The sequence below is a fragment of the Carcharhinus amblyrhynchos genome, chromosome 11 (assembly GCF_965287045.1).
Source record: "Carcharhinus amblyrhynchos chromosome 11, sCarAmb.v2.hapA, whole genome shotgun sequence".
NCBI lineage: Eukaryota > Metazoa > Chordata > Chondrichthyes > Carcharhiniformes > Carcharhinidae > Carcharhinus > Carcharhinus amblyrhynchos.
The window spans coordinates 32,359,836-32,385,351 of NC_137334.1; the positions used below are offsets into that span (position 1 = coordinate 32,359,836).

Here is a 25,516-nt window from a genome sequence, read left to right on the forward strand (position 1 = left end):
GACACTCTTGCTGGAATTTTACCGGCCTGCTCACCTGCCACGAGAATCGGAGTGGGCGATGGAAAGATCTGTTGACCTTGGTGGGATTTTATAGTTTCAGACAAGCGAGGCCATAAAATCCCACTCTCTATCTTCCCCAATCCAACTGACTTTCTCTCCTCCCCTTCTCTCTGGTGGAATCCCTCTAACCTCATCTTCCTTGAATTATTCCCTTCCTCCACACTTCTCCCCCACATCCTCCCCCCCAAAACTCTGGTCAACACATTCCATCCCCTCTCCAATCCATCCTACCTCCAGTACCCAGCACAGACATATCACCTCCCAGTTCGATTGGAGACGCAGTCTGCCAAGTAGGCTGGATCCTGGCTGAAGGAGTATTTGGTGATGTTAAAACTCCACAACATGCGGTGGTGTCCTGGATAGTAACTTCCTATGGACTTTCTACTGACCCATTTCCTGCGAGTCAAGTAAAATGCACTGAATGTGGGGATTGGAGTGCAAGTCAGGGGCTTCTGGTCACAGGTTGGGGGCCAGATGGTGGTTGAGGGAATCAGGTTCAATTGAATTTGGGGGGTGTGGGGCGTGGATGACTGAAACAGCAATAGTATTCAGGGGTTCAAACATGGCGGTGAGGTGAACAGTAGACAAACAACAGTGGGGAGCTAGGGGCTTTATGAGGTTACACGTTTGACCTGGGCAACACTCCTGCTCCACCTGGACCCTAAACAGCACAATAAAGGCCTATATCTAATGGATTTAGCTCTTAGAAACCCTACTGTGCAGAAAGAGGCCATTGGGGCCATCGAGTCTGCACCGATCACAATCCCACTCAGGCCCTACCCCCATATCCCTACATATTTACCCGCTAATCCCTCTAACCTATGCATCAGGACACTAAGGGGCAATTTTAGCATGACCAATCGACCTAACCCGCACATCTTTGGACTGTGAGAGGAAACCAGAGCACCCGGAGGAAATCGATGCAGACACGAGGAGAACGTGCAAACTCCAGACAGACAGTGACCCAAGCCAGGAATTGAATCCAGGTCCCTGGAGCTATGAAGCAGCAATGCTAATCACTGTGCTACCATGCCTCTTCTTGCCCCTTTTTACCTGTTGAAATTCCCAAGGCCAGGAAAACCCAGCTGACAGTGGTCAAAATGAGAATCACTCTTAAAATGAAAGCACACATCCTTATACAGCAACTTAAATGAACAACTATTTCTTGACAGGAAAATGTTCATTCAGCCCTCATCCTAACTTCATCCAAACTGGAAGTGGGTGATTTCAATTCTCAGTTTTTTAATCCTCCTATCCAAAACAAACCCACCCATTTTTAACATTACCACCTATAATATTTTAAAGAGTAATATTCAACGACCTAGGTAGTGAACAGAGAAATGCACTTGGAGCAGTCAACTCCAGTCGAACAACAAACGTTGAGCCAAATAACTTCCTCTGTGCTGTGAATTCTGTTTGACATTTTCTTCAGACAAGAGGGTAAAATGATTGTTAAAAAAGGTCCTGTGTTTTCAGCCATAGTTAAACAAACTCTATCTCCATTAATATTCTGCTTATGAGTTTCTTTGAGAAACCAAGTAGGTTTTTTTTTGAGAAACCAAGCTTCTTTCACATTTCAGTAGAGCCCTCAGCGAAATACATTTATCAATAATCTGGAATTTACTTTTCCTTGACATAACTTTCTCTCAGTACAAAACTATTGCCTTCAAATAAATGAAAACTTGCAGCCTCGCTTATGAGTGCGTGTTGTGTGTCAGAAAAAGGGGAAGTCAGTACAACAGCTTACCTGATGTGACCCACCAGTTCAATCAACTTATGACTAAAGAAGTAAGCGGTCAGTTCCGATACGTGACTTAGGACCGAGCAGATTCCAAAGAGTGTGGTTGTCCCGTTCAAGTCTTCCAAATGCCAGTAGAGGAATGTAAACACGAAGCCATAGCCAAAGCCCATGAACCAGGCCACAAATAGCACAGAACCATATTGCACACTGCAAATTACTCGAAGTAGCTGTCTAAATTCAAATGTTCTTGTTCCCGTGCTCTTGGGCACTTCAGTGCTGTTTGTGACTCCAGAATCTTCTGTTGAAAGATTCTGAGTCACTTGCTGAATTTCAATAAACTCTTCTTTTTTATTTTCTTCAGTTTTTAAATGACTGTAGTCAAATCTGAACTGGGTTGACACGATTAGCGCAATTGACATCAAAACTCCGAAAACAATAAAGGTTAACCTATAATTCTTGTAATCAGGCTTCTGACAGCCCTGACCCTCAATAGAAACTTCAATGTGGGTGTGGTCAATGGAGATGCCGACAGCCAGCATGGTAATGCCCCATCCTAAGGAACCCCACATTCGTTGCAATCCATAGCGGTCTCTGTGCTTGCCGAGGTATTGCAGGGTAACAGTGTCTACGATTGTGACTGCCGGTGCACTGAAGAACTCTCCGACTATAACAACCAATAAAATCAGTAGGAAAATATTTTCAACTTCTGCCAAGTCAGAACTGATGTATTTGTCAGGCGGCATGGTTGAGGCCAATGTGCTGCTAGCAGTGGTGGAATGTAACGTCCTGTTTGGATTTACGGTTGCTGTTGAATTGTCAGCAGCTGGAACAGCTCTCTCCTGTAAAGCATGGATTCGTTCTGCAGTGACTAAGGGAAAAGTAAAGCCGAGATCTCCCACATATCCAAAAGGCTGGTTTTTGAAAACGTCCCTCTGTATCCGGCTCTTATTGGATTTGTTTGGGACAGAGTGATTCGTCGGTACGGTAGTGGATAATGCTGAAAGAGTAGAGGTATTTGAAGCCATTGTGGTAGGAATTGGATTCTTTGACACACACCTCATGGTGGCAGGTTTCACAAAACCTATTCCCAGGTTGAAGACAATCCAACACATAACTGAAAAGAGAAGGACGATCTTCCCTTTTCTAAATCTATCTGCTATAACTCCCCAGAATGGTGCACTGCAGAATTCTATAAAATATCTTATCCCCACCAGAAGTCCACCTTGGCTGGCCAACATGCCAAGCTGTTTGTAATACACAGGTAGCAACGGGCAAAGTGATCCGTACCCAGAGTAAAAGAAGAAGTAAAACACTTTGGAAACAAGAAGATCATTACTTATTTTTATACAGCGTCTCTCTAACCAGTTCTGTTCCTCTGTTCCTGTTGCTTCTGGTTCTGGATTGGGAGGATTAGGAGGCAGTTCATTCCCTGCTTCTGTTGACAAAGTGTTGAAGGATTCGGCAAGAATATACTTTCTCTTCTGATCCTCTTCATCATCAGAAAGAATGGCAACTTTGTCATCACTCGCCATAGTTAATTGATGTGGTGTTCAGATTGCTGCACTGGCCTGCAAAGGAGAAGGAAACATATAAAATATTCCCCATGTGAATATAAAAATAAACTCTTAAATTCCAATTAATCTGTATTGGATTTCGGGAAAAACTGCCTTCAAGTTTGAAACATGGGGCCTGTCTGGCAGGCAATATTACTCAGCTTCTCATTGACCTAGGAGCTATAGGAGGAAACTCAATTCAGATTATAAATTGCCCAATTAGAGTTGAATCATAGAATAGAATCATAGAATCCTACAGTGAAGGAGGCCATTTGGTCCATCAAGTCTACACTGACTACAATCCCACCCAGACCCTATCTCTAAAATCCCATGCATTTACCCTAGTTAGCCCCTCTAATACTAAGGGTCAATTTAGCATGGTCAATAAACTTAATCAACACATCTCTGGACTGTGGGGAGAAACACATGCAGACACAGGAAGTGCAAACTCCACACAGACAGTCACTTGAGGCCGGAATCGAACCCAGGTCCTGGTGCTATGAGGCAGCAGTGCTAACCACAATGCTGCCCTTGAAATTCATCCTTTCATCATAACATTAAATTCAAATATAGTCACATAATCTTTCCTATCAGTTTTACAATGCAAAGACTGTCCTTGTAACCAACTTTTTTCTCCATTGCTGTTCTCCATTTTCTCTGTCGCTATTATGGTGCACCACCCATTCAACGAAGTGGGTAGAAACTTTAAATTTTTTTTGCTGGGAGTCTGTACACATTTAGTAAATTAAACAGAATGACTTGTACTCAGCCTGATGTACAGGTCTGGGTTGCAGCACAGTCCTAGAGCTTAGAGGGAATGTTGCTCATAACCCATTCATCAGAAGCAAGAAAATCAAATATTTCACCTCCAGTTGGAGGGATATATGAAATGCCTCTTTTCGTAATAAATAGGTTATTTGTTTTCTCAATAATTAATGATGCACTAATTAAGTTGCAGAAATATGACTTCGCAATGCATTTCAAAAGAAAATGATTTTGCACTTTTATGCAATTAATTACACAGGAAAACCAAGCACTCTCTTTCATTATCATTCTAGGAACAATTTCAACCTGAGTTGGGGAATTGAAATGTACTGGATGAATTTCTGACTAAGGTTTAGCTGGCAAAAGTAGTGAGTGGCTGAGCCATATTGACCCAGGAAGATCCTAGACTAGATCCCCAGTCTGTCTTGAGTAAACTAATCTTACCAGTGATCTAATTCTTGTTGCAGATGTGTGTGTCCCCGTGTGTACAGAATGTGAGGACAGGATCAAAGTTGGCTGTGGTCAAACAGTCTGCTAAACTTCATGATTTGATCACAGATGAAGAATGAACATTACAGTAGGAATCAAAGAGCATACAGCGTCCATGTAATTTAACGAAAGGAGGAGGCAAGGAGGGAACATGGTGGAGGAAGATTTTTTTAAAATATAACTCTTAAACGAGGCACCATAATTTGCTGTTTCAGGGCAGCAAGCGACATCCACTGTTGGTTAAAATTGACTCTGCCAATTTATTCATAATGGTATTTTGCATTGCAAGCATGAGCTAATAACATTGCAACAAAGGACATCTGGCCCTTGAGTGAATGGAACTAATGGTTGTATTTCTCCTTAAACCACTCTGATTGAAAAACTGTGAAATTAACTGTATTGACTGTGAAATTAGCTTTGTATTAACTGTAAAATTAACAGGGCGGCATAATGGCACAGCGGTTAGCATTGCTGCCTCACAGCACCAGGGGTCCAGCTTTGATTCCCGGCTTGGGTACATTGTCTGTGTGGAGTCTGCACGTTGTCCCTGTGTCTGCATGGGTTTCCACCGAGTGCTCTGGTTTCCTCCCACAGTCCAAAAGACGTGCTGGTTAGGTTCACTGGTCATGCTAAATTCTCCCTCAGTGTACCAGAACAGGCACCGGAGTATGGTGACTAAGGGATTTGCACAGTAACTTTATTACAGTGTTAATGTTAGCCTACTTATGATACCAATAAATAAACTTCAAATCTTACAGACTGATAAAGACATATGAATTGAGAAGATAAAATTTATATTGAATTATGTAAGAAAGACTGAAAACAAAACAGAAAGAAAAAGACAAAAAAAATTAAATTTGACATTTTTCAAATCTCTAACAGCAATTAAAATCTGAGGAAAGGGGACTCGACATTAATTATTTTCAATGTCACAGACGTTGTTTGGTAGTGGTTAACATTTGTTACGTTACTTAATTCATTCTTGGGATGAGGATGTTGCTGGGAAGGCCTGTTTTTATTGCCTGTCCCTAATTGCACTTGAGAAGGTGGGGGTGAGCTGCCTTCCTGAACCACTGAAGGTTGAAGCCGCTAGAACCCAATTTTCTGTGGCAGGTTTACATAGAATTACAACCATCTACAGTCAGAACCAGCTGTGGAGACCAACTGGTCTATGCTGCCATTAATGCTCCGCCGAGGCTTCACTCATTGATCATCTAACCCTATCACCACATCCTCCAACTCCTGTTTCCCTCCTGTACTTAGCTAGCGTCTCCTTAAATGTCTATGTAATTAGACTTAATTATTCCATGTTGTGGCATATTTCATATCCTTACTGCTCTAAAGATGCTCCTCTTGATTTCCTAACTGGATTTATTATTAACTCATTTATATTTATGTGCTCTAGTTTTGGACTCCATCCTCAAGAGGGAATATCTTTTCTAAGTCTACTCGATTGCAATTTTAAAAATCTCTAATAGATATCCCCTCCCCACCCTGCATTCTCCTTCCTAGACAAAGGACGTCCAGCCTTTCCAACTTTTCCTAATTTTAAAAAAAATCATTCATGGGATATAAGTGTCACTGGCTGTGCCAGTTTTTATTGCTCAACCCTAACTGCTCTTGAATTGATGGTGATATAATTCAATTTTTCATTACCAGTTCATGCTGAGTTAACTGATCTTACCTGGGCTGGTAATACAGAACGCACATTTAACTTGGGCACCTGTGAGGCACATTTTAGAAATAAAATCAACCAGAGTGCCTGCTTAGAACAATGAGGTAAGCTGCTTGGATGACCAGAAAATGAATGAGAATTGGGGTCAGGGTCTGCCATAATGGCCTCCAATTAAACATCCTGCTGATACTCAGGCACAACTGATTAGAATAGTTGGCTGCTGTGGGGTGGCACAGTGGTTAGCATTGCTGCCTCACAGTGCCAGGAACCTGCATTCAATTCCCAACTTGGGTCACTGTCCATGCAGAGTCTGCAGGTTCCCCATGTGTCTGTGTGGGTTTCCTCCGAAGCTCCGGTTTCCTCCCACAGTCTGAAAGACGTGCTGGTTAGGTGCAATGGCCATGCAAAATTCTCCCTCAGTGTACCCGAAAAGGTGTTGGAGCGCGGCGACTGGGGGATTTTCGCAGTAATTTCACGTTGCAGAGTTAATGTCAGCCTTCTTGTGACATTAATAAATAAACTTTTGACCGTGCAGAGACAATGAGCTGTAAACCTCAGCTAGCACCCATGGGAAAGATTCCAGCAAAGAACTTATTTGCATTTACTGAAGAAATAAAGGAATGTCACTCCATTCGCTGCATTTCAATTGTAAGGCAGATAAAAATGTTTTTCTTGCAGTGTATCTTTAATAACTTAAAAATTACTGTGACAGTTATGTATAAATATTAGCACACTTTGCATGTCGTCACTGCTCTGACAGTAAACTGGAAAGCCTGTTTTGCAATACATGGCTCCAAAATTACGTTGCCTCTCAAGCAAATTCAGAATGACCTCACAGATAAAAACTGCAATTTTGGTGTATTAACAATAAAAACATTAATTAAACACATTTCGAAGCATAACTCATGTCTATACAAAATACGAACATGGGTTTGCATTAAGGTTAACAGAACTCCTTATTTCATTCAAGGGATAACTGGCTGAACTTATTGGTTGCAAAATGCTATTATGGCTTGGAGGTTAAAACAATGAAGCCAGGTTGCAGAAATTGATCTTGCACTCCCTCAACTACAGAAGATTGGGGGATGATCTAGAAATTGTTAAAAATCTTCAATCAGGTACTATTTTCTTTCCTCTGATAGAGGATTAAGAATGATGAGGGATTATCTTAAAATTGGAGCTGGGTCACTTTGGAGAAAAATTAGAAAGCACCCTTTTACATAACAGGTTGAGTAGACATGAAATTTTCTCCACAAAATGGCTGTAAATGCTTCAATAATTAGAACTTCCAAGATTTGAGATTTTGAGGCTTTTGTTTGGAACACATATCACTGGATATTGAACTAAGATGAATAAATCAAATTCAGGTATAATTGAATGATGGAGCAGACGTGAAGGACTGAATTTACTTCAATTCCTATGTATTCCTGTGTTCTTAGGGTCTATGGAATTCCTTTAGGTTCTTCTATAAAAACATTCCTGTATTTTCTAAAATGCGTAAAAATTATGATGTCTGTGAAAAATTGACCATCTGAGGTGTTGGCCTGCCTACCCATCATTTTAGAGTTGTAAAGTAAGATTTTATGGTTGTGCTTGTTCCAAGTTTGGAAAATTCCAACTGAAGTTAATGAACCTTAGTATGGTCCGTGACAGGAAAATTCCACCCATAGAGTTAGAGTTTTACATCATGGAAAGAGGCCATTTGGCTCATTGTGTCTTCACTAACCATCAAGCACTGATCCTATTTTCCAGTATTGGTCCGTAGTCTTGTAAGCTATTGCGTTTCAAGTGCTTAGCTAAATGCTTCTTAAACGTGATGAGGGTTCACTCATCAAGGAAGTGAGTTCCAGATTCTCACCACCCTCTGGGTGAAAAAGATTTTCCTCAAATCTCCTCTAAATTTCCAGCTCCTTACCTTAAATCTATTTACCCTAGTTATAACCTCTTTACTAAGGAGAAAGTTTCTTTCTATCTACTCTATCTTTGTCCCTCACAATTTTGCACATCCCAATCAGGTTCCTCCAATCTTCTCTGTTCTATCGAAAACAACCCTAGCCTAACCAGCCTCTCTTCAGAGCTGACTCATTCCAGTCCAGACAACATCCTGGTGAATCTCCCCTGCACCCTTTCTAGTGCAATCACATCCTTTCTTATTGCATGGCAACCAGAACACGTCACAATACTCTAGCTGTAGCCTAATGGGCTTTTTATACAACTCTACATAGTTCAGCCTCCCTGCTCTTTTACTCCACGCCTCAGCTAATAAAGGCAAGTATCCCACATGCTTTCATAACGACTTTATCTACCTGTCCAGCGGCAATCAGGGATCTTTGGAGGCGGCTAAGTGGAGACCTTATTGAAACATACAAGATGATTAGAGATTTAGATAGGGTGGACAGTGATAGCCTTTTTCCTCGGATGGAGAAAGCTAGCACGAGGGGACATAGCTTTAAATTAAGGGGTGGTAGTTATAGGACGGATGTCAGAGGTAGGTTCTTTACCCAGAGGGTGGTGGGGGAATGGAATGCCCTGCCTGCTGCAGTTGTAGATGCGCCTAATTTGGGGGCGTTTAAGAGGTCCGTAGATAGGTTTATGGATGGAAAGGGATTGGTTTAGGTTAGAGGGTCATTGCTTTTTTCTTAATTGGTTGGCGCAACATCGTGGGCCGAAGGGCCTGTTCTGCGCTGTAATGTTCTATGTTCCGTATTTCCTACCATTCATTGTTTACTCCCTTGCCTTGTTAATCCTCCTAGTCCTCACATTTTTCAAGGTTAAATTTTATTTGCCCCTGTTCTGCCCATCTGTCCAGCCTAATTGTACATCCTGTAATCTTTTTGCCTTGCTATTTAGCACGCCAACAATTTTCATGTTATCCACAAAATTACTGATCATACCTTATTAATGAGAATGGTTAGAAAGAGCTAGGCTATGAGTGGAGCAGTCAAAGTGATTAAGACTGAGCGGAATGGTCAGAGAGCATAAATGTGAGCAGAGTGGTTGAAGAAGGTGGGGTTGAGAGAGGAGTGATCTTAGAGGGCAAGATTGTGAGTAGATTGGTCAGAGGGCATGAGTTCGACTCTATGGGTGCGATTTTCTCAGCCCACTACACTGCTGACCCTGCCAGTGGAGGTCCACAGCAACGGGGATCACGTACGGTCCCCACCAACAGGGGCCAGGTGTGATAGTCTCACTAGTGGGATCCGAGGCCATTGAGGCCTTGGGAAGTTGGAATGGGGGTGCCCACCCTGATGCACCCAGTGCATCAGGAAGCGCCAAGAGGGTGGGCCTGAGAGATGGGGCCAGACAGGATGGGGCCAGACCAGGATTGGGGGGAGGGAACAAGTGGTGAGGTTGGGGATTGGAGAGGGGGGGGGGCTGTTGTGAGAGGAGACATTGGGAAGCTGGGGATGGCATTCAGCAGGCTGGCCAGAGGAGGGGGCATTTGGGGCCAACATTTGGGAGGCCGGCAACTGGAAGGCAGGTAATTTGGGGCTGGGGGGGACGGTAATTGCTTGCCAACCGTTCTCCCAGTATACTGGGAGATTGGCGCATGTGCACTAGCACCCTCTGCAGTCCATTGTCAGCCTCTTGATTGGTTTAGGCTCTGGCTCCCAACTACCAGCGTAAATCACGTGATGGACATCATGAGGCACAGAGTACAAAAAATTAATTCCACTCAGCTTGCCCAAAAAACGGGCAGAAAAAAACTCCCATAACCCCACCCATTGGGCATTTAGTTTTTTTTGGGAAAAATTGCGCCTTATAAGTCTGAGAAATACACAGGAGGAAAACAAATCTCACAGCACATAGAGGAGCATGGATGAATCTGCAGCTAAATACTAAATATAATTTGATCAATGTATAAAGAAAGCTGGAGCAGTTAGTTGGCGTAAAATTAAAAGCAATCAATTTAATAAAATAGATAAGCATTAACTTGTATTTTGTATAATTAACTATGATTATAAACGTATCTTTGGAGTGTGGGAAGAAACTGGAGCACCTGGAGGAATCTCATGCAGACACAGGGAGAACGTGCAGACTCCAGTCACCTGAGGCCAGAATTGAGCTCAGGTCCCTGGTGCTGTGAGACAGCAGTGTTAACCACGATGCCACCCAATAAGGGGCATAAAGGATTGGGAGAGCAGCACAAGTGTCAGAAATAGTAATGCATTAGGTGGGGTCAGACTAAGAGTGCAATAAAATCTCTTCAGGTTTGCAGTGCATGCATCTGAGCAGAGTAAGAGAGAGTAAGGAAATTGTGGAGGCACAAATCCTTACCCTCCAATCCTCATTTGATATAAAGGTGCAGAAGAATGTAGAATTGCAAATGTTAAACCCTTATTCAAAAAGGGTGTGTGGATAAGCCCAGCAACTGTCAACCAATCAGTTTAACCTTGGTGGGAAAAAATAATTCAGAACTAAGTTAATAGGCATTTAACAGAGAAGTGCGGGTCAATTAAGGAAAACCAGTATGGATTTGTTAAAGGAAAATTATGTTGAATTCATTTGAATTTTTTGATAAGGTAACAGATAGGGTTAATAAGGGTAATGTGGTTGATGTGGTGTACATAACTACCAAAAGGTATTTGATAAAGTGCCATATTATTGGCTTGCCAGTAAAGACTAAGCCTCGGGAATAAAAGAGACAGTGGTAGCATTGATAAGAAGTTGGCAGAATGACAAGAAGTGGAGTATCATGTTGAACATTTGTTTTTCAAACAGGAGGAAGATATGCAATTGTGTTCCCCAGGTGTTGGCACTAGGACCATTATTTTTCTTGCTATACACTAATGACCTAAACTTTGGGATATAGAGTACAATTTCAACATTTTTAGATGACACAAAACTTGGATGTGTTATAAACTGTGAGGAAAAGAGAGATAGACTTCTAAAGGACATTGACAAGCTGGTGTCAAGGGGTATTGGGAGAACATTACGTACAGTATGGTGTTGAGAAAGAGGATCAGCCTATTCTTGCTCCTATTTTTTTTATGGCAAACTGGCAGATATGTTGCAGATAACATTTAATGCAGAGAAGATTTCAATTCTACATTTTGGGAGGAAGAATGAAGAGAGTCGATATTAAATAAAGGGAACAATTCTAAAGGGATTGCAAGAATGAAGAAGTCTGGTGGTAAATGTGCACAAATGAGTGAAAGGTTAAGGACGAGTTGTGAGAGTGGCTAAAAAGGCATTCTGAATCTTGGGCTTGATAGACAGTGGATTCTGGATCCTGGACATGATAAACAGTGGATTCTGGATCCTGGACTTGATAAACAGTGGATTCTGGATCCTGGGCTTGATAAACAGTGGATTCTGGATCCTGGGCTTGATAAACAGAGGCATAGAACACAAAAGCAAGGAAATGTTTCACCCAGAGTTCCAAGTCTTTGGAATTGCACATGCCAGTGAGTTGTGAATACTCCATGATTGAGGATATTCAGGATTGAAACCAATAGATTTTTGGTCTCTCAATGAATCAAAGAATACGACAAGTAGATAGGAAAGTGGAGTTGAGGAAGATCTTTGGCTATAAACATATTGAATGGCGGAGCAGGCTCCAGGAGTCAAATGTCTACTCCTGCTCCTATTTTTTGTGTTCTAAATCAAATAAGCATCTGAAGAGAACTGATTTTCAGGGTTGTAGTGAAAGGTGGCAACAACCAGAAATAAGTGACTTTGGGGTTTTACATTTGGGAGCAGTAATTCTGGACTGAACAGATAATAATAAAGCCAATGAGAGGTCATGGCTGCAAGTAATAATTTCTGCTGCAAAGTGAAGATGTATTACGACAGGATCAGGTTCAGCTACAGTGCTTCCATGTTGACCAATACATTTTTGGTTTCATGACAAGTTAGGATGGCATGGTGGCATAGAGATTAACATTGTTGTCTCACAGAGCCAAGGGCCTGGGTTCAATTCTGGCCTTGGATGACTGACTGTATGGAGTTTGCACGTTCTCCCCGTATCTGCGTGAGTTTCCTCCAGGTGCTCTGGTTTCCTCCCACACTCCTGCGCGGGTTAGGTTGATTGGCCATGCTAAATTGCCCCTTCGTGTCAGGGAGATTAGCAGGGTAAATACGTGGGGTTATGGGAATTGGGGTTGGGAGGGATTATAGTCAGTGCAGCCCCAATGGGCCATATAGGTTCTTTCTGAACTGTAGAGATTCTATGATTCTATGATAGTTGGTTGCTGCTGACTTTCATGCAACTTTGGTGCAATATCATTTGACGGTTGAGATAACTAGGGAGAATTGTGGACTTTGAGGTTATAAAATCTTTATAATTAAGTCAAGACCTCTCTTTCAAAATAATTGATCTGTACTGCCCTTCCAGGTACAATGAAAACACTATCACAGGTATCTTCACTGCTTTTCTCTGCACCCAAAGACTTCTCATCCTTGATAATTGCAACCTCCTTCCATCTCAACTCATCATGTTCCCTGCCTCCTTAGAGTTCATTGCCCTCTTATCCCCCTCGAATCCTCCATGTTAATTCCCCAACCCATATTCACGTCCACCCTCTTTATCTTGCCATCTCAGATGGTCTTGTTAGTCTAGTCCTCTCCATAACAATTTTACAAAAAGGCCATTGCTGACTGCTTCCTTCTATCACTCTCCACCCACATCCCCTTTCCCAACCCAATCTCCATCTGTATCTATCCCTGGAAAAAAAATCCCCAATTCATTTAAAACTACAATTTCAAAATCCCAACTATCTAGCCTTTGCCTTGCCATTCAGAATATTTCCACAGCCGTTGATTATTCAGCTGCATCATCATCTTGATCCTCGATGCCTTGTCCACAATAAAGCTATTTACTCTCTTTCTTACCCTGGTCATACCCTCTAGTACATCCATCATTTCCACTTTCTTAAGTTCAAGGGAGGCAGATGGGCGACACGGTGGCACAGTGGTTAGCACTGCTGCCTCACAATGCCAGGGACCTGGGTTCAATTTCGGTCTTAGGTCACAAGGAGTTTGCACGTTCTCCTTGTGTCTGCACGGGTTTCCTCCCGGTGCTTCAGTTTCCTCCCACATTCCAAAAACGTGGGTTAGGTTGATTGGCCATGCTAAATTGTCCCTTAGTTTTAGGGGGTATAGCAGGGTAAGTAAGTGGGGTTACGGGATAAGGCCTGGTTGGGACTGTGGTCAATGCAGACCTGATGGGCTGAATGACCTCCTTTTGCACTGCAGGGTTTCTATGATTCTATGACTTGAAAGGATATGGCTGACAACTGCTAAAACTAGTCATCATTCTAGGATCATCCTGGAATGTAAAGATAATTCCCGGCTTCTTTTTTCTACTGCAAACCTTTCTTCTTAAACCCCTCTCCCTTCCACCCAGACCTCTGACAACAAGTGTGAGGAGATCATGGATTTCTTTGTCGCTAAGATTGAGACAATCTAAGCAGCTCTCCCTGCTGCTAGCTCACTTGATTATACTTCCTTTAATTTCCCTGGCCCTGAACTCGCATCTTTCTCCCATTTCTCTCCTATTTCTGCTCATGCACTCTCTGAATGCATCATGTCAGAAGACCCACTTCCTGTCTCTTGATCCTATTCCCACTGAACTGCTGATAACCCAACTCCCTCTTCTGGCCCACGTTCGTCAATGTTCTGACAGTTTTCTCTATTTCAGCTCTGTCCCTCTCTCTTAAATCTGTCGTCATCGTCTCACTCCTGAAAAGAAAAAAAAAACCTTGATCCCACCATCCTTGCAAACTACCATCTCATCTCCAATCTCATTTCCCCTGCTAAAGGTTCTTGAGACATTGCTGCTTCCGAAATCTGGTCCTATATTTCCTGAAACTCCATGCTCGAACTTTCCAACTTTCTGCCCCACCACAGTAATGAAACAGCTTTTATTAAAGTCACAAATTAAATCCTACGTGACTGTGACAAAGATCAACAGTCCCTCCTCATCCTCCTTGATTTTTCTGAAAACTTTAATGTGGTTGGCCACACCATCTTCTTCCAACGCCTCTTCACTGTCATCCGCTGGGTGGGATTGTTCTCCTGTGATTCTATTCTTACCTACCTAATCATGGCCAAAGAATCATTTGCAATGACCTCTCCTCCTGATCCCTGTTGTAGCCCAAAGATCTATCCATTGCATCATAAAACCATAAGATGTAGGAGCAGAAATAGGCTGTTCGGCCCATCGAGTCTACTCTGCTATTCTATGACATCCTGACTGATCTGATATAATCCCCATTCCATGTTCTCACCTTATTCCCGTAACCCTTGATTCCTTCACTGATTAAAAACTGTTTGTCTCAACCTTGAATGTACTCAATGACCCAGCCTCTACAGCCCTCTGAAGTAAAGAATTCCACAGATTCATTACCCTCTTAAAAGAAAAAATTCCTCCTCATCTCTGTCTTAACTGGGGTGATCCCCTTACTCTGAGATGATGTCCTCTGGTCCTAGATTCTCCCACAGGGGAAAAATCTCTCAGCATTTATACTGTCAAGCAGCCCGAGAATCCTATGTGTCTCAATAAGGTCCCAATAAAGGGACCAAAACTGATCACAATAATCCAGGTGTGGTCAAAAACAGTGCCTGTACAGCTTTAGCAAGAACTCTGTTCTGTTTTTGATTCATTCCCTTTGAAATAAAGGTCAACATTCCATCTGCCTCTCCAATTACCTGCTGAACCTGATGCTGGTTTTTGGTAGTTCATCCTCCTATTTCTCATCTACATACTGCCTCTCAGTGATATTATCCAAAGGCACAATATCAGTTTTCACACATGTGCTGCTGACACCCAGCTTTACCTCACCACCCTTCTCTCAACTCCTCCACTGTTTACCCAACATCCCATACCGGATAAGTAGAAATTTCCTTTAATTCAATATTGAGAAGACTGAAGCCATTATTTTTGGTCCCCACTCTAAACTCTGCTCCCTAGTTAGTACTGACTCCAATCTCCTCCCTGCTAACAATCTGAGATTATGCAACCTGTTCCCAATCTTTGGGTCACATTTGAACATAAGATGAGTTTCTGAACTCTGATTTGTGCTATCACTAAGAGACTGACTATTTCCATTGCTATAACATTGCCCAACATTCCCCCAGTCTCAGTTACTGAAACCTTCATTCATGCCTTCATTACCCCTGGGCTCGATTATTCCATACATCTTTAATCTCCCACAATATGCCCTGCATAAAATTGTGGTCACCCAAAATTGTGCTGCCTTATCCCACAGCAACTCTTGTCCTCCGCTCATTGACCTACATTGGTTCCCAGTCAGGAAGCAGCTTGACTTTGAAATCCTCATCTTTACTTTCAAATCCTTCCTTAGCCTTGTATTTTCTATAATCCCCCCCAGCTCCACCCTCTGAGGTACCTAAAGTTCTCCAATCTTAGCGTCCTGTGTATCCCCAATTATAATCATTCCAATATTAGTGGCCATGCTTTCATTTCTTTAGCCCCAATTTCTGGAATTTTCTCCCTTCCCCCTTTACCTCACTCTCCTTCTTTAAGGCACTCCTTAAAACTTTCTTCTTTGACCAAGTTTTTGGTCATCTGTCCAAATACCTCCTGATGTGACTTTGTGTCATGCTATTAATGAAGCCTCACAGGGCCATTTTATGTTAAAGCTGCGCGGCAAAGATGCACCTTAGGAAAGCATCCTATCTAAATGGATTTGTCTGCTGTATATCTGTTACCTCTCATATGGAAGGATTTCAGAACAGGCTATATAATTTATTTATATTTATAAGGAGTGCCTTAAAGAAGCAGAGTGAGGTGAAAGGGGAAGGGAGGAAATTCCAGAATTTGGGGCTAAGGAAAATGAAGGCATGGCCGCTAATATTGGAATGATTATAATTGGGGATACACAGGAGGCTAAGATTAGAGAACTTTAGGTATCTCAAAGGGTGGAGCTGGGGGTGGATTATAGAAAATACAAGGCTAAGGAAGGATTTGAAATAAAGATGAAAATTTCAAAGTCAAGCTGTTCCTGACTGGGAGCCAATGTAGATCAATGAGCAGGGAACAGGACTTGCTGTGGGATAAGGCAGCACAATTTTGGGTGACCACAATTTTATGCAGGGCGTATTGTTGCTGAAAATCGTTATTCTTATTCAGGTCATAAGCATTAATAAATAGCTTAGAATTTTTTTTTTAAAATTTGCAACAGGGAGATTTGTTTAAGCTGTTAAAGTTAAGGTATGGTGTTGGAGCAGAGAGATGGATTTACTTCTGAATCAAGATATAGCCATCTTGGATGAGCCTCATGCCTACACTGGTCCTCAGTGTGTTCATTCCCAGCAGAGATAAATTTTAACAGGTGGAACAAAATAAAAACCACTAAATGTTAATATCTCCAAAGCTAAAAAATTAAAAAAACAAATTTTGATGCCCTGAAGTCATTTCTTGAATGTCAACAGGATTGGTTATTTATGGTTGCACATTCTCACCAGTCTGACCTCATTTCCAAAATAGATTATGGTATAGTGACAGACTATTTCTGTTTATAACACACATTGGAACAGTTTTGCCTCTAGGGTAGATAGAGAACCATAAAAGCTTTGAGCTCATTATCTAGGCTGATATCTTCAACATTTCACTCTGCTTTGACATTAAACCATGATCACATTTGCCTATTTTGCAGATGTGGGACTTCACCAAGTGGTTATGTTTTATATTGTCTCCTTTAACTTAAGGTAAAACAAAATTGACCATTCTAACTCTGTCCTGGAGACAGGCCCACGTGATCCAAACTGAAGCCTTTTGAGAATCAAATGTTAGGTCTCACACTTTCACAGGTAGGAAGACTGTTCCTTGGACAGAAAGAGAGACACACAAGGTTTACTACTATGTGTGGGGGAGGAGGGAGCTGCAACCTCTGCTGTGAAGAGCAGGGTGAAATGTTTTTTGCATTCCAACTAAGCAGAATGCTTGTAAAAGCTGCATTTCTGTTTGAATGGACAGAACAAGGTCTGATAGGTAAGTTAGTCTCAAATTGCCAAAATATTCGGTTGGATTCAAACTGGATTTGAAACAGTTTTGCTTTATAACATCACATACTTCAACTGGTAAAAGTCATAAAACATTAAGGGGGCAATCTTACCTTCTTGTCCTGCTGGTTGATGGATGGAGCAAACCAGTAAGATTGAGAAAGGCAGGAAATAAGGCTCCCACCGGATTTCTTACCTATCGCAATCTTATTGGGCCCGCATATCCAGCAAGATTTGTCTTATGCCCAAAATAGGAGTGAGGCAGATTTCAATATTTAAATCTATTTTAAATAGAATTTAAATATTATTAATCAGCTGAGGTCACAATGATCACATGTGGTTCCCATCAACAGCGACCCTGTGGTGATGGACCCTCTGGTAGGACTGGAGGCCATTGAGGCCCTCTGGGAAGGCGGGCTCCTTGGCGCTGCCCACTGGTAATGCCAGCCTGGCACACTGGCTGGCTGGCACAGACAGTGCCCCAATGGGCAGAGCCCAAAGGGGTGGGGTCTGAGGGGCAGGCCTAAGGAGAGCGGGTGGGGTCTGGATGGGGGCATAAGAAGAGTCAAAGAGATTAATAGCATGGAAACAGGCCATTTGACCCAACTTGTCTATGCCACCCCCTTTTTTAAACTACTAAGCTAGTCCCAATTGCCTGTGTTTGGCCTATATCTTTCTATACCAACCTTACCCAAGTAACTGTCTAAATATTTTTTAAAAGACGAAATTGTACTTGCCTCTACTAGTGTGTCTGGTAGTTTGTTCCAGCCACTCACCACTCTATGTGAAAAAATTGTCCCTCTGGATTCTTTTGTATTTCTCCTCTCTCATCCAGAGCGGGGAGGTGGAGGGACATTGTGCATTCTGTAACTGGGATCGGGGATTGGGGAGGGGGGGGCAGAGGAGTGATTGGCTGGATCACTCTGGGATAGGGGATGGATGCGGGGCCAATTAGCTGAATTGCGGGGGAGGGGGGTGCCTATCAGCCTTGGAGGACGGTGATTGTGGGGTGGGTGGGTACGACCAACCGCGGAGGCCAGTGAATGCAGGGAGAGGTCGGCGTTATACAAGCGGGTGGAGATAACTGACATCTTTCTCTTCTACTGCACAGAACAGAAGGATCTGTGAATACACGATTATGGCCTCTACTGTGAGCTGCCAGCTTTCCAGCGAGCTTAGGCCGTGCCCCATTCCCCTACTAGCAGGAAATAGATTTAGCATTAATTTTTGAATTGAGTCAGATAAAATTGGCCTCACCGACAAAACTCATCTAAAACTCTCCCGTTTTCAAGCTCTTTTGGAACATCGAATTTTTTGGTAAGATCGCCTGCCCCCTTAGACTCAACAACAAGTCCAGCTTATGGAGGACACACAATTAAGCAAATTTTAAAAATAAACTAGAGTATAAAACACATCTTGAGTTTGCTGGCTTCATTAATTTGAGTTCGATCAGCATATACAAACCACTGGATAGCCCCACATTGGACCAGCTCACCAGAAGTCACCTTTAACAATAAACTACCTGACAATTGTCAAACGTGTGGAATTGTTTTGTTTGATAGGTCATGCCAATGAATAGTAATAACTTTCATTCAAGAATTTTACATATTTGTAACATTTCATATTGAATCGGCATTTGCAGTGTCACTCTCTTTCAAATGTCGTGGCAACAAGAGAATGCAGATGGAAAGGAACAGTAAGCCATTGTGAGAAATTAAGTGGATCAGAGAATGCTATCATAACATAAAGAGAATATAAAAAAATGTCTTCTACGAAATAGTTACTTAACTGCCAAAGTGACAACTGCGGTGTTCAGTACTTGTTAACAGTTTATAATGTTTTGGTTGGCCAAGAAACAGGAGCGAATACATTTACATAAATCATGACCTCACTGTGGCTGTCACTGTCAGTTCATATCAAACTTGTTTGTCCATTATCTTTGCTTGCATTACCAACCATGACAATTAATACCAGCTGCTAACCGGTTGCTCTTCATTTGCAATACAAATGACATCTGCTGCATCAGTACATTTGCTCAACATTGAAGGCGATTTTCAGTGTCACAAAAATCAGGTCCTTCTGATATGGGCACTTTCTTAGAGACAAAGCATCTATGCTCCACAGAAACAAAGAACGTCGATTACAAAGACCACCTTCCCATTTGTTTCAAATGAGTCATAAAGAACCTGGGATGACTGCTTTTTTGACAAAAGTCTATTCTGGTGTATAATGTCATAAGATTGGAGTTTCAGTGTTGCAAAATAGTTTAGAACAACTTAAAAGTGTAAAGTAGTGATAGGGCAGTGTTGTCATCTTAATTTCCTCATGATCCTTAATAAAACAAATGAAGATATCAACACTTACTGGTATTTCTAAACAAACTATTCATTTATGTGCTTTAAAGGTTGTGAAACTGGTTGCTCAGAGACATCCTAGAAAGAGATATTTGGTTTAGAATGCTCCACTCCCTTTAGTGACATCATGAAGTTCTACTTTAGTGACGTCATGAATAGACAGTGCAGCCCATAATCCAGCTCTTTCTCAAACTCTTGCACGAAGGAGTGAAAAGTCACAAAAGATGCCACAAAGAAGCATTGTCAGGATGACTGGCAAAATACATCACAGCAGCTTCATACAAATTTGTGGATTACAATTTCCAAACTGCTGATTAACACTGTTTGTCTTTGGAGAAAAAGTACATGTTATAAGTAGCAGACAGATGCCACGGTCATCAGATAAGTGTAATTAATTTCACTGGGGTGACAATCACATGTCTCGTGAAGTTATCTTGTGTCAGCATATCCCTTAATGATGGCAACTCTCTGAATGTCTTTCCCCAGAATATATTTGACACGGAAACAGACTAAGAGTTTAATACTAAAAGCAGCAAAATATTACAGATGTTGGAATCTGAAACAAGAATCAGCAGGTCTGGCAGCATTGGTAGTTTGATGAAAAGTCGAATGGACTCCAAACACTGACTCTGCTTTCTCTCCTCAAGATGTTGTCAGACCTGCTGAGCTTTTCCAGCATTCTCTGTCCTTGTATGAGATTAAAAGGTTCACTTTTGGTATTCTATCATTGTGAACATGAAATCAGCCTGGGGTTCCTGATTAATATCCTCATGATTTTATGAATGGTCACCCCTCAACCTCCTACATCCTGGGGGAAAAAAAACCCGGCCCATTCAGCCTCTCATAAATCAAACCTTGAAGTCCTGATAATATCCTTGTAAATCTTTTTTGCACCTCTTCCAGCTTAATAACATCCTTCCTATAGCAGGGCAACCAGAATTGTATGCAGTACTCCAAATGTGGCTGTAACAATGTCTTGTGCAGTTGTATCATAACATCACAACTCCTGAACTAAATGCTCTGACTGAGAAGTGTGTCAAGTGTTTTCTTCATCACCCTGTCTACCTGTAATTGTGCATGGGTTGGTGTCTGATAATTGTATGGTCACACATATTCATAGGATACCTACAATTGAATAGCATTTTAGTATTCACTGTAGGCACATGGTTCCTTGACATGGCATCACAGGTAAACAGAGTGATGAAGGAAGCATTTGCCACTCTTGCGTTCGCCATTTAGTACAGGAGTTGGGATGTTATGTTACAACTGCACAAGGCATCGTAAGGCCACGTTTGGAATATTGCATACAATTCTGTTTGCCTTGCTATAGGAAGGATGGTATTAAGCTGGAAAGAGTGAAAAAAGATATACAAGGATGTTACCAGGACTTGAAGGTTTGAATTATAAGGAGAGTTGAATAGGCTGGGGCTTTTTTCCATGGAGTGCAGGAGGATGTAGAGTGAACTTAATAAAAGTTTATAAAATCATGAGGGGCATACTTAAGGTGAATAGTCTTTTCCCAAGGGTAGGGGAGTCCAAAACTAGAGGGCATAGGTTTAAGGTAAGAGGGGAAAGACTTGAAGGTCAACTTTTTAAACACAGTGGGTGGTGAGTATATAGAATGAGCTGCCAGGGGAGGTGGTAGAGGTGGGTACAATTTCAACAATTAAAATACATTTGCACAGGTATATGATATAAGGGGAAATGTTTAGAGGGATATGGGCCAAACGCAGGCAAGCGGGACTAGCTCAGTTCAGGAAACTTGGTCAGCATGGACAAGTTGGACTGAAGAGCCTGTTTCCATATATCTCTATGACTCTCTAATATATTTCTTGGTCAACTGACTGAGATAGTAGGTGGAGCCTCAGGCCTGTAAAACAATATCTCAGTAAAGAATGAATGCCTTCAGAATGGGAGAAAAGAAAACTGATGGACCAAAGGTAAAAACTGTGATGAACATTTTTTGAAATCCTTGAAAGTAATCTATAATTATGTAATCATTTCTAATCAGTGACTCCTTTTTTATGGTGAGCAGTACTCTTACTTAAATGTCAGCCATGTGTGGTTTGTTGCTGCGAGGCTTTTATATTATGACTAAAAATCATTTTGTCCTTCATTTTCCTTAAATAAACCAAGTAGGTCTGCTTCACGCTACAAGCAGCAGCAGCTGAAACCAAGCAAAAGACATGAAAAATGATAGTCCTTGAAAATTTCTTCTGTTAATGGCAAAGGAACAAAGGGTGAAATTCTTAAATGTGGAAACATTTCAGATAGCAAACAGTTGAAACTATAGCATATGCTGACTCCAAACACATTTCTGACCAATACTACACTTTAAATAAATGTTAAACATAGAGAATGTTGTCATACTTTTAATTATACATTGTGATACCTTTTGGGGGAGGCAGTGATGTGGTGGTATTGCCACTAGACTCATAATCCAGAGACCCAGAGTAATATTCTGGGGACCTGGGTTCAAATCCCGCCACTGCAGAGAGTGAAATTTGAATTAAATTTTGCAGGAATCATAGCAGGTGAGACAGAAGATTTGGTGGACCATTCAAAGGTCTGTTAAACTCAGGTGGGAATTTCTGGTCTTGGAGCGTTCTGAGCCAGAGGATCCCATCTCACATCTCCCAATCATTCGTCCCAACCTCTCAACTGCTAGACCAGTTACAAAACCATAATGCTACCATACCTAATGGCCAACATAATACCTTTCGAAGGGTGGATCTACCAATGAGGAAACCAAGGCTGAAATAGAGAGGGATGCATTCCCAAGTGAATTTAAAAAGAAATTTTAAAAAAATTTCTATTGACTATGTTTTAATAAACTTTTAGCGGTTTCTATATGGGGACAGAGTTTATCATACTCAATCTCAGTTATAACAGACATTCAAGTGCAGTTGACATGTTGCACTTAAACCGGATATCTAAGAGCAGCTTGTTTCCACCCTTAAGCTTAAAATAAGACTTAGCAGCATAAAAGGGAAGTCATGTGATATCCTCACTAACTAGTTGACCCAATTACCTGCAATAAAAAAAATACACAATGCATTAGCAGAACTGTCACCCCAAATTCCAAACTAATGTATTCGCCATCAAAAATTCACTGCTTTGTTTTATAACGACTCTATTAACTTTATTTATTTTTCTAGACCAGAATATATAATGCTTCTAGTACATGTAAAACAATTAAACCATACTCATTACAGCAAGAGGTTGACAAGGTGCCATGTTAAGAAAATTATACAAAATCTAAGTAACATTTAAAAAACAAAGATAGGTTATAATACCAAAAGAAAAATCACATAAAGGGAGTTTGAATATTTTGGAAGAAATAGAATGAGTGAATTATTTTGGATATTCAAGAATATAAAAGTAGGGAGGTCTTGCTGCAGCTATATAGGGCATTGGTGAGGCCGCAGCTGGAGTACTGTGTGCAGTTTTGGGCGCCGCACTTACGCAAGGATATTTTGGCCTTGGAGGGAGTGCAGAGGAGGTTTACTAGGCTGATGCCACAGTTGAGGGGGTTGAGCTATGAGGAGAGGCTGAATAAACTAGGCTTGTACTAGTTAGAGTTTAGAAGAATGAGGGGAGATCTCATTGAGACATATAAGATGATGAATGGGATGGATAGGATAGAGGTGGAGAGACTCTTCCCGCTCAGAAAGGACAGCAGGGCTAGGGGGCACAGCCTCAAGATAAAGGGGGGACAGTTTAGAACGGAGTTGAGGAAGAACTTCTTCACTCAAAGGGTGGTGAATCTCTGGAATTCTCTGCCTGTTGAAGTGGTGGAGGCTACCTCGCTAAATATTTTTAAGATGCGGGTTGATGGGTTTTTGATAAGAGAGGGGATTAAGGGTTATGGGGAGAGGGCGGGAATGTGGAACTGAGCCACGACAGATCAGCCATGATCTTATTGAATGGCGGGGTAGGCTCGAAGGGCTAGATGGCCTACTCCTGGTCCTATTTCTTATGTTCTTATCATGACAGGTGTCTGAATTTCTGTAGCAATTCTATCATTAGTAATGTTGCAACCACTAATGAAGTCAGGTCAGTTAATTCATTCTGGGAGATTGAAACTGTAGCTGAAATACAAATGAAGAGGGAAGTGTGATTTCAAATTTATAAACAGATAAGGAAACCAAGGAAGTAATTGGAAGGGAATACCTTGTAAATCCTGTAATAAAATGGGCCTTAATTTGTGTGGTAAGATATCTAATTGTGTCTTCCTATAATTAATCTTGTTTGCCCATTTAGGTTTCATATTTTTGACAGGCTGGCTGCTGAAAATGCAAACTAATAGTGAGAGAAACAGGGCAAGCAGGCTTAGGTGAACAGAACCCTGTTAGATGGAAGGATTGTTAATTTAAAAGCACAGGTACTGGGAAAGTGTAAATTAGAGCGACTGGACTAGGGTGGCACAATGGTTAACTCTGCTGCCTCACAGCACCAGGGACCCAGGTTCAATTTTGGCCTCAGGCCACTCTCTGTGTGGAGTTTGCACGTTCTCTTCGTGTCTGTGTGGGTTTCCTCCGGGTGCTCTGGTTTCCTTCCACAGTCCAAAGATGCACGGGTTAAGTTGATTAAGTTGCTAAATTGACCCGAATGTCAGGGGGATTAGCAGGGTAGATAAGTGGGGTTATTGGAATAGAGCCTGGGTGGAATTGTGGTTGATGCAGACTTGATGGACCGAATGGCGTCTTTCTGCCCTGTAGCGATTCTATGATTCTATGAATTTCAAATGAGCTGCAGAAAGAAAAATAAAGAAATTGAAAGAGAAGGGCAAAATTCGGGGAGAAAGATTTTTTTAAAATATAGATTTTTGGTATCTCCAGCAACAATTAAAACCTGAAGGAAGGAGACTCCACATGTGTGATAAATAGTTTTCAGTGCCAGAGACGTTGATTGATAGTAATTAAAACTTATCATGTTACCAAAAAGGTACCTAGACTAGTATGGACGTGACTTAACTGTACAGTGGGTTTAGTTCAGATCTACTGTACAAATACAGCGACTCTGTGTGTTCGATGTATTTCGATGGTGAGGAGGATAGCAAGATGCCATTTCTCATGCAACAATATTATACAGCCAGCAACTTTTGGATTTCCACGTTTAATCACACATTTGCCTTCGTTTGAAGTTGCAGTAGCATTTGCACATAAATAACAGTTGGTGCTATTAGCCTTGTCATTATTTTGGGTCAATATGTTCCCTATTGTCCAGAGTCATTCTCATATTCTAGTACCACGGAAATTAACAATCAGACCTACAGCACAACAACCTTCAACTCTCAATATGACAAGTATGTCATTCAAGTTCCAATGGCTATAATGTATGCTGCACAATGATGTCAAACTATCCGGAGAAGAGTAATTCATCGCTGAAACCAAGAAGTGCAGCTCAAATACTGTGGCTACATGACAGGTCAGACATTGGGAATTAGGAGTTAAAATAACTCCCCTCCTGACTCCTAAAACCTGTTCCCAACTATAAGGCACAATGTCCAGGGACTGATGGATTACTTACCTGCATGTATATGGCTCCAACAACACTCAGGAAACTTGACATAATCAAGGACAAAGCAGCCTGCTTCATCAGAACCCAATCAGCCAATTTAAATGTCCTCCCTCCACCACTGACGCACAATGGCAGCAGTGTGTACCACAGGTGAATACCACAATGGCCAATGGCAGCACTATTTAAAAGTTGAAAGAAAATAGACTTACATTAACACTGCAATGAAGTTACTGTGAAAATTCCCTAGTTGCCACACTCTGGCGCCTATTCAGATACATTTAGGGAAAATTTAACATGGCGAATGCATGTAACCAACACATCTTTTGGACAGTGGAAGGAAATCGTAGCACCTGGAGGAAACCCACGCAGACATGGGGAGAATGTGCAG

At 41.7% G+C, this 25,516-nt stretch overlaps 1 protein-coding gene across 4 annotated transcripts in view; it reads right to left on the reverse strand.

Annotated features, from left to right (window-relative positions):
* Positions 1-25,516, reverse strand: part of mfsd6b (major facilitator superfamily domain containing 6b) — a 69,471-nt gene that overhangs the window by 27,624 nt on the left and 16,331 nt on the right. For 3 of the 4 annotated variants that reach the window (XM_080198819.1, XM_080198817.1, XM_080198820.1), the window contains exon 2: positions 1,808-3,369. In XM_080198819.1, coding sequence (XP_080054945.1) covers positions 1,808-3,333 — 1,526 coding nt within the window. In that variant the 5' untranslated portion in view covers positions 3,334-3,369. Of the gene's footprint in view, positions 1-1,807; positions 3,370-25,137; positions 25,226-25,516 lie in introns of those variants that run through there. The other variant, XM_080198818.1, reaches the window with a different exon arrangement.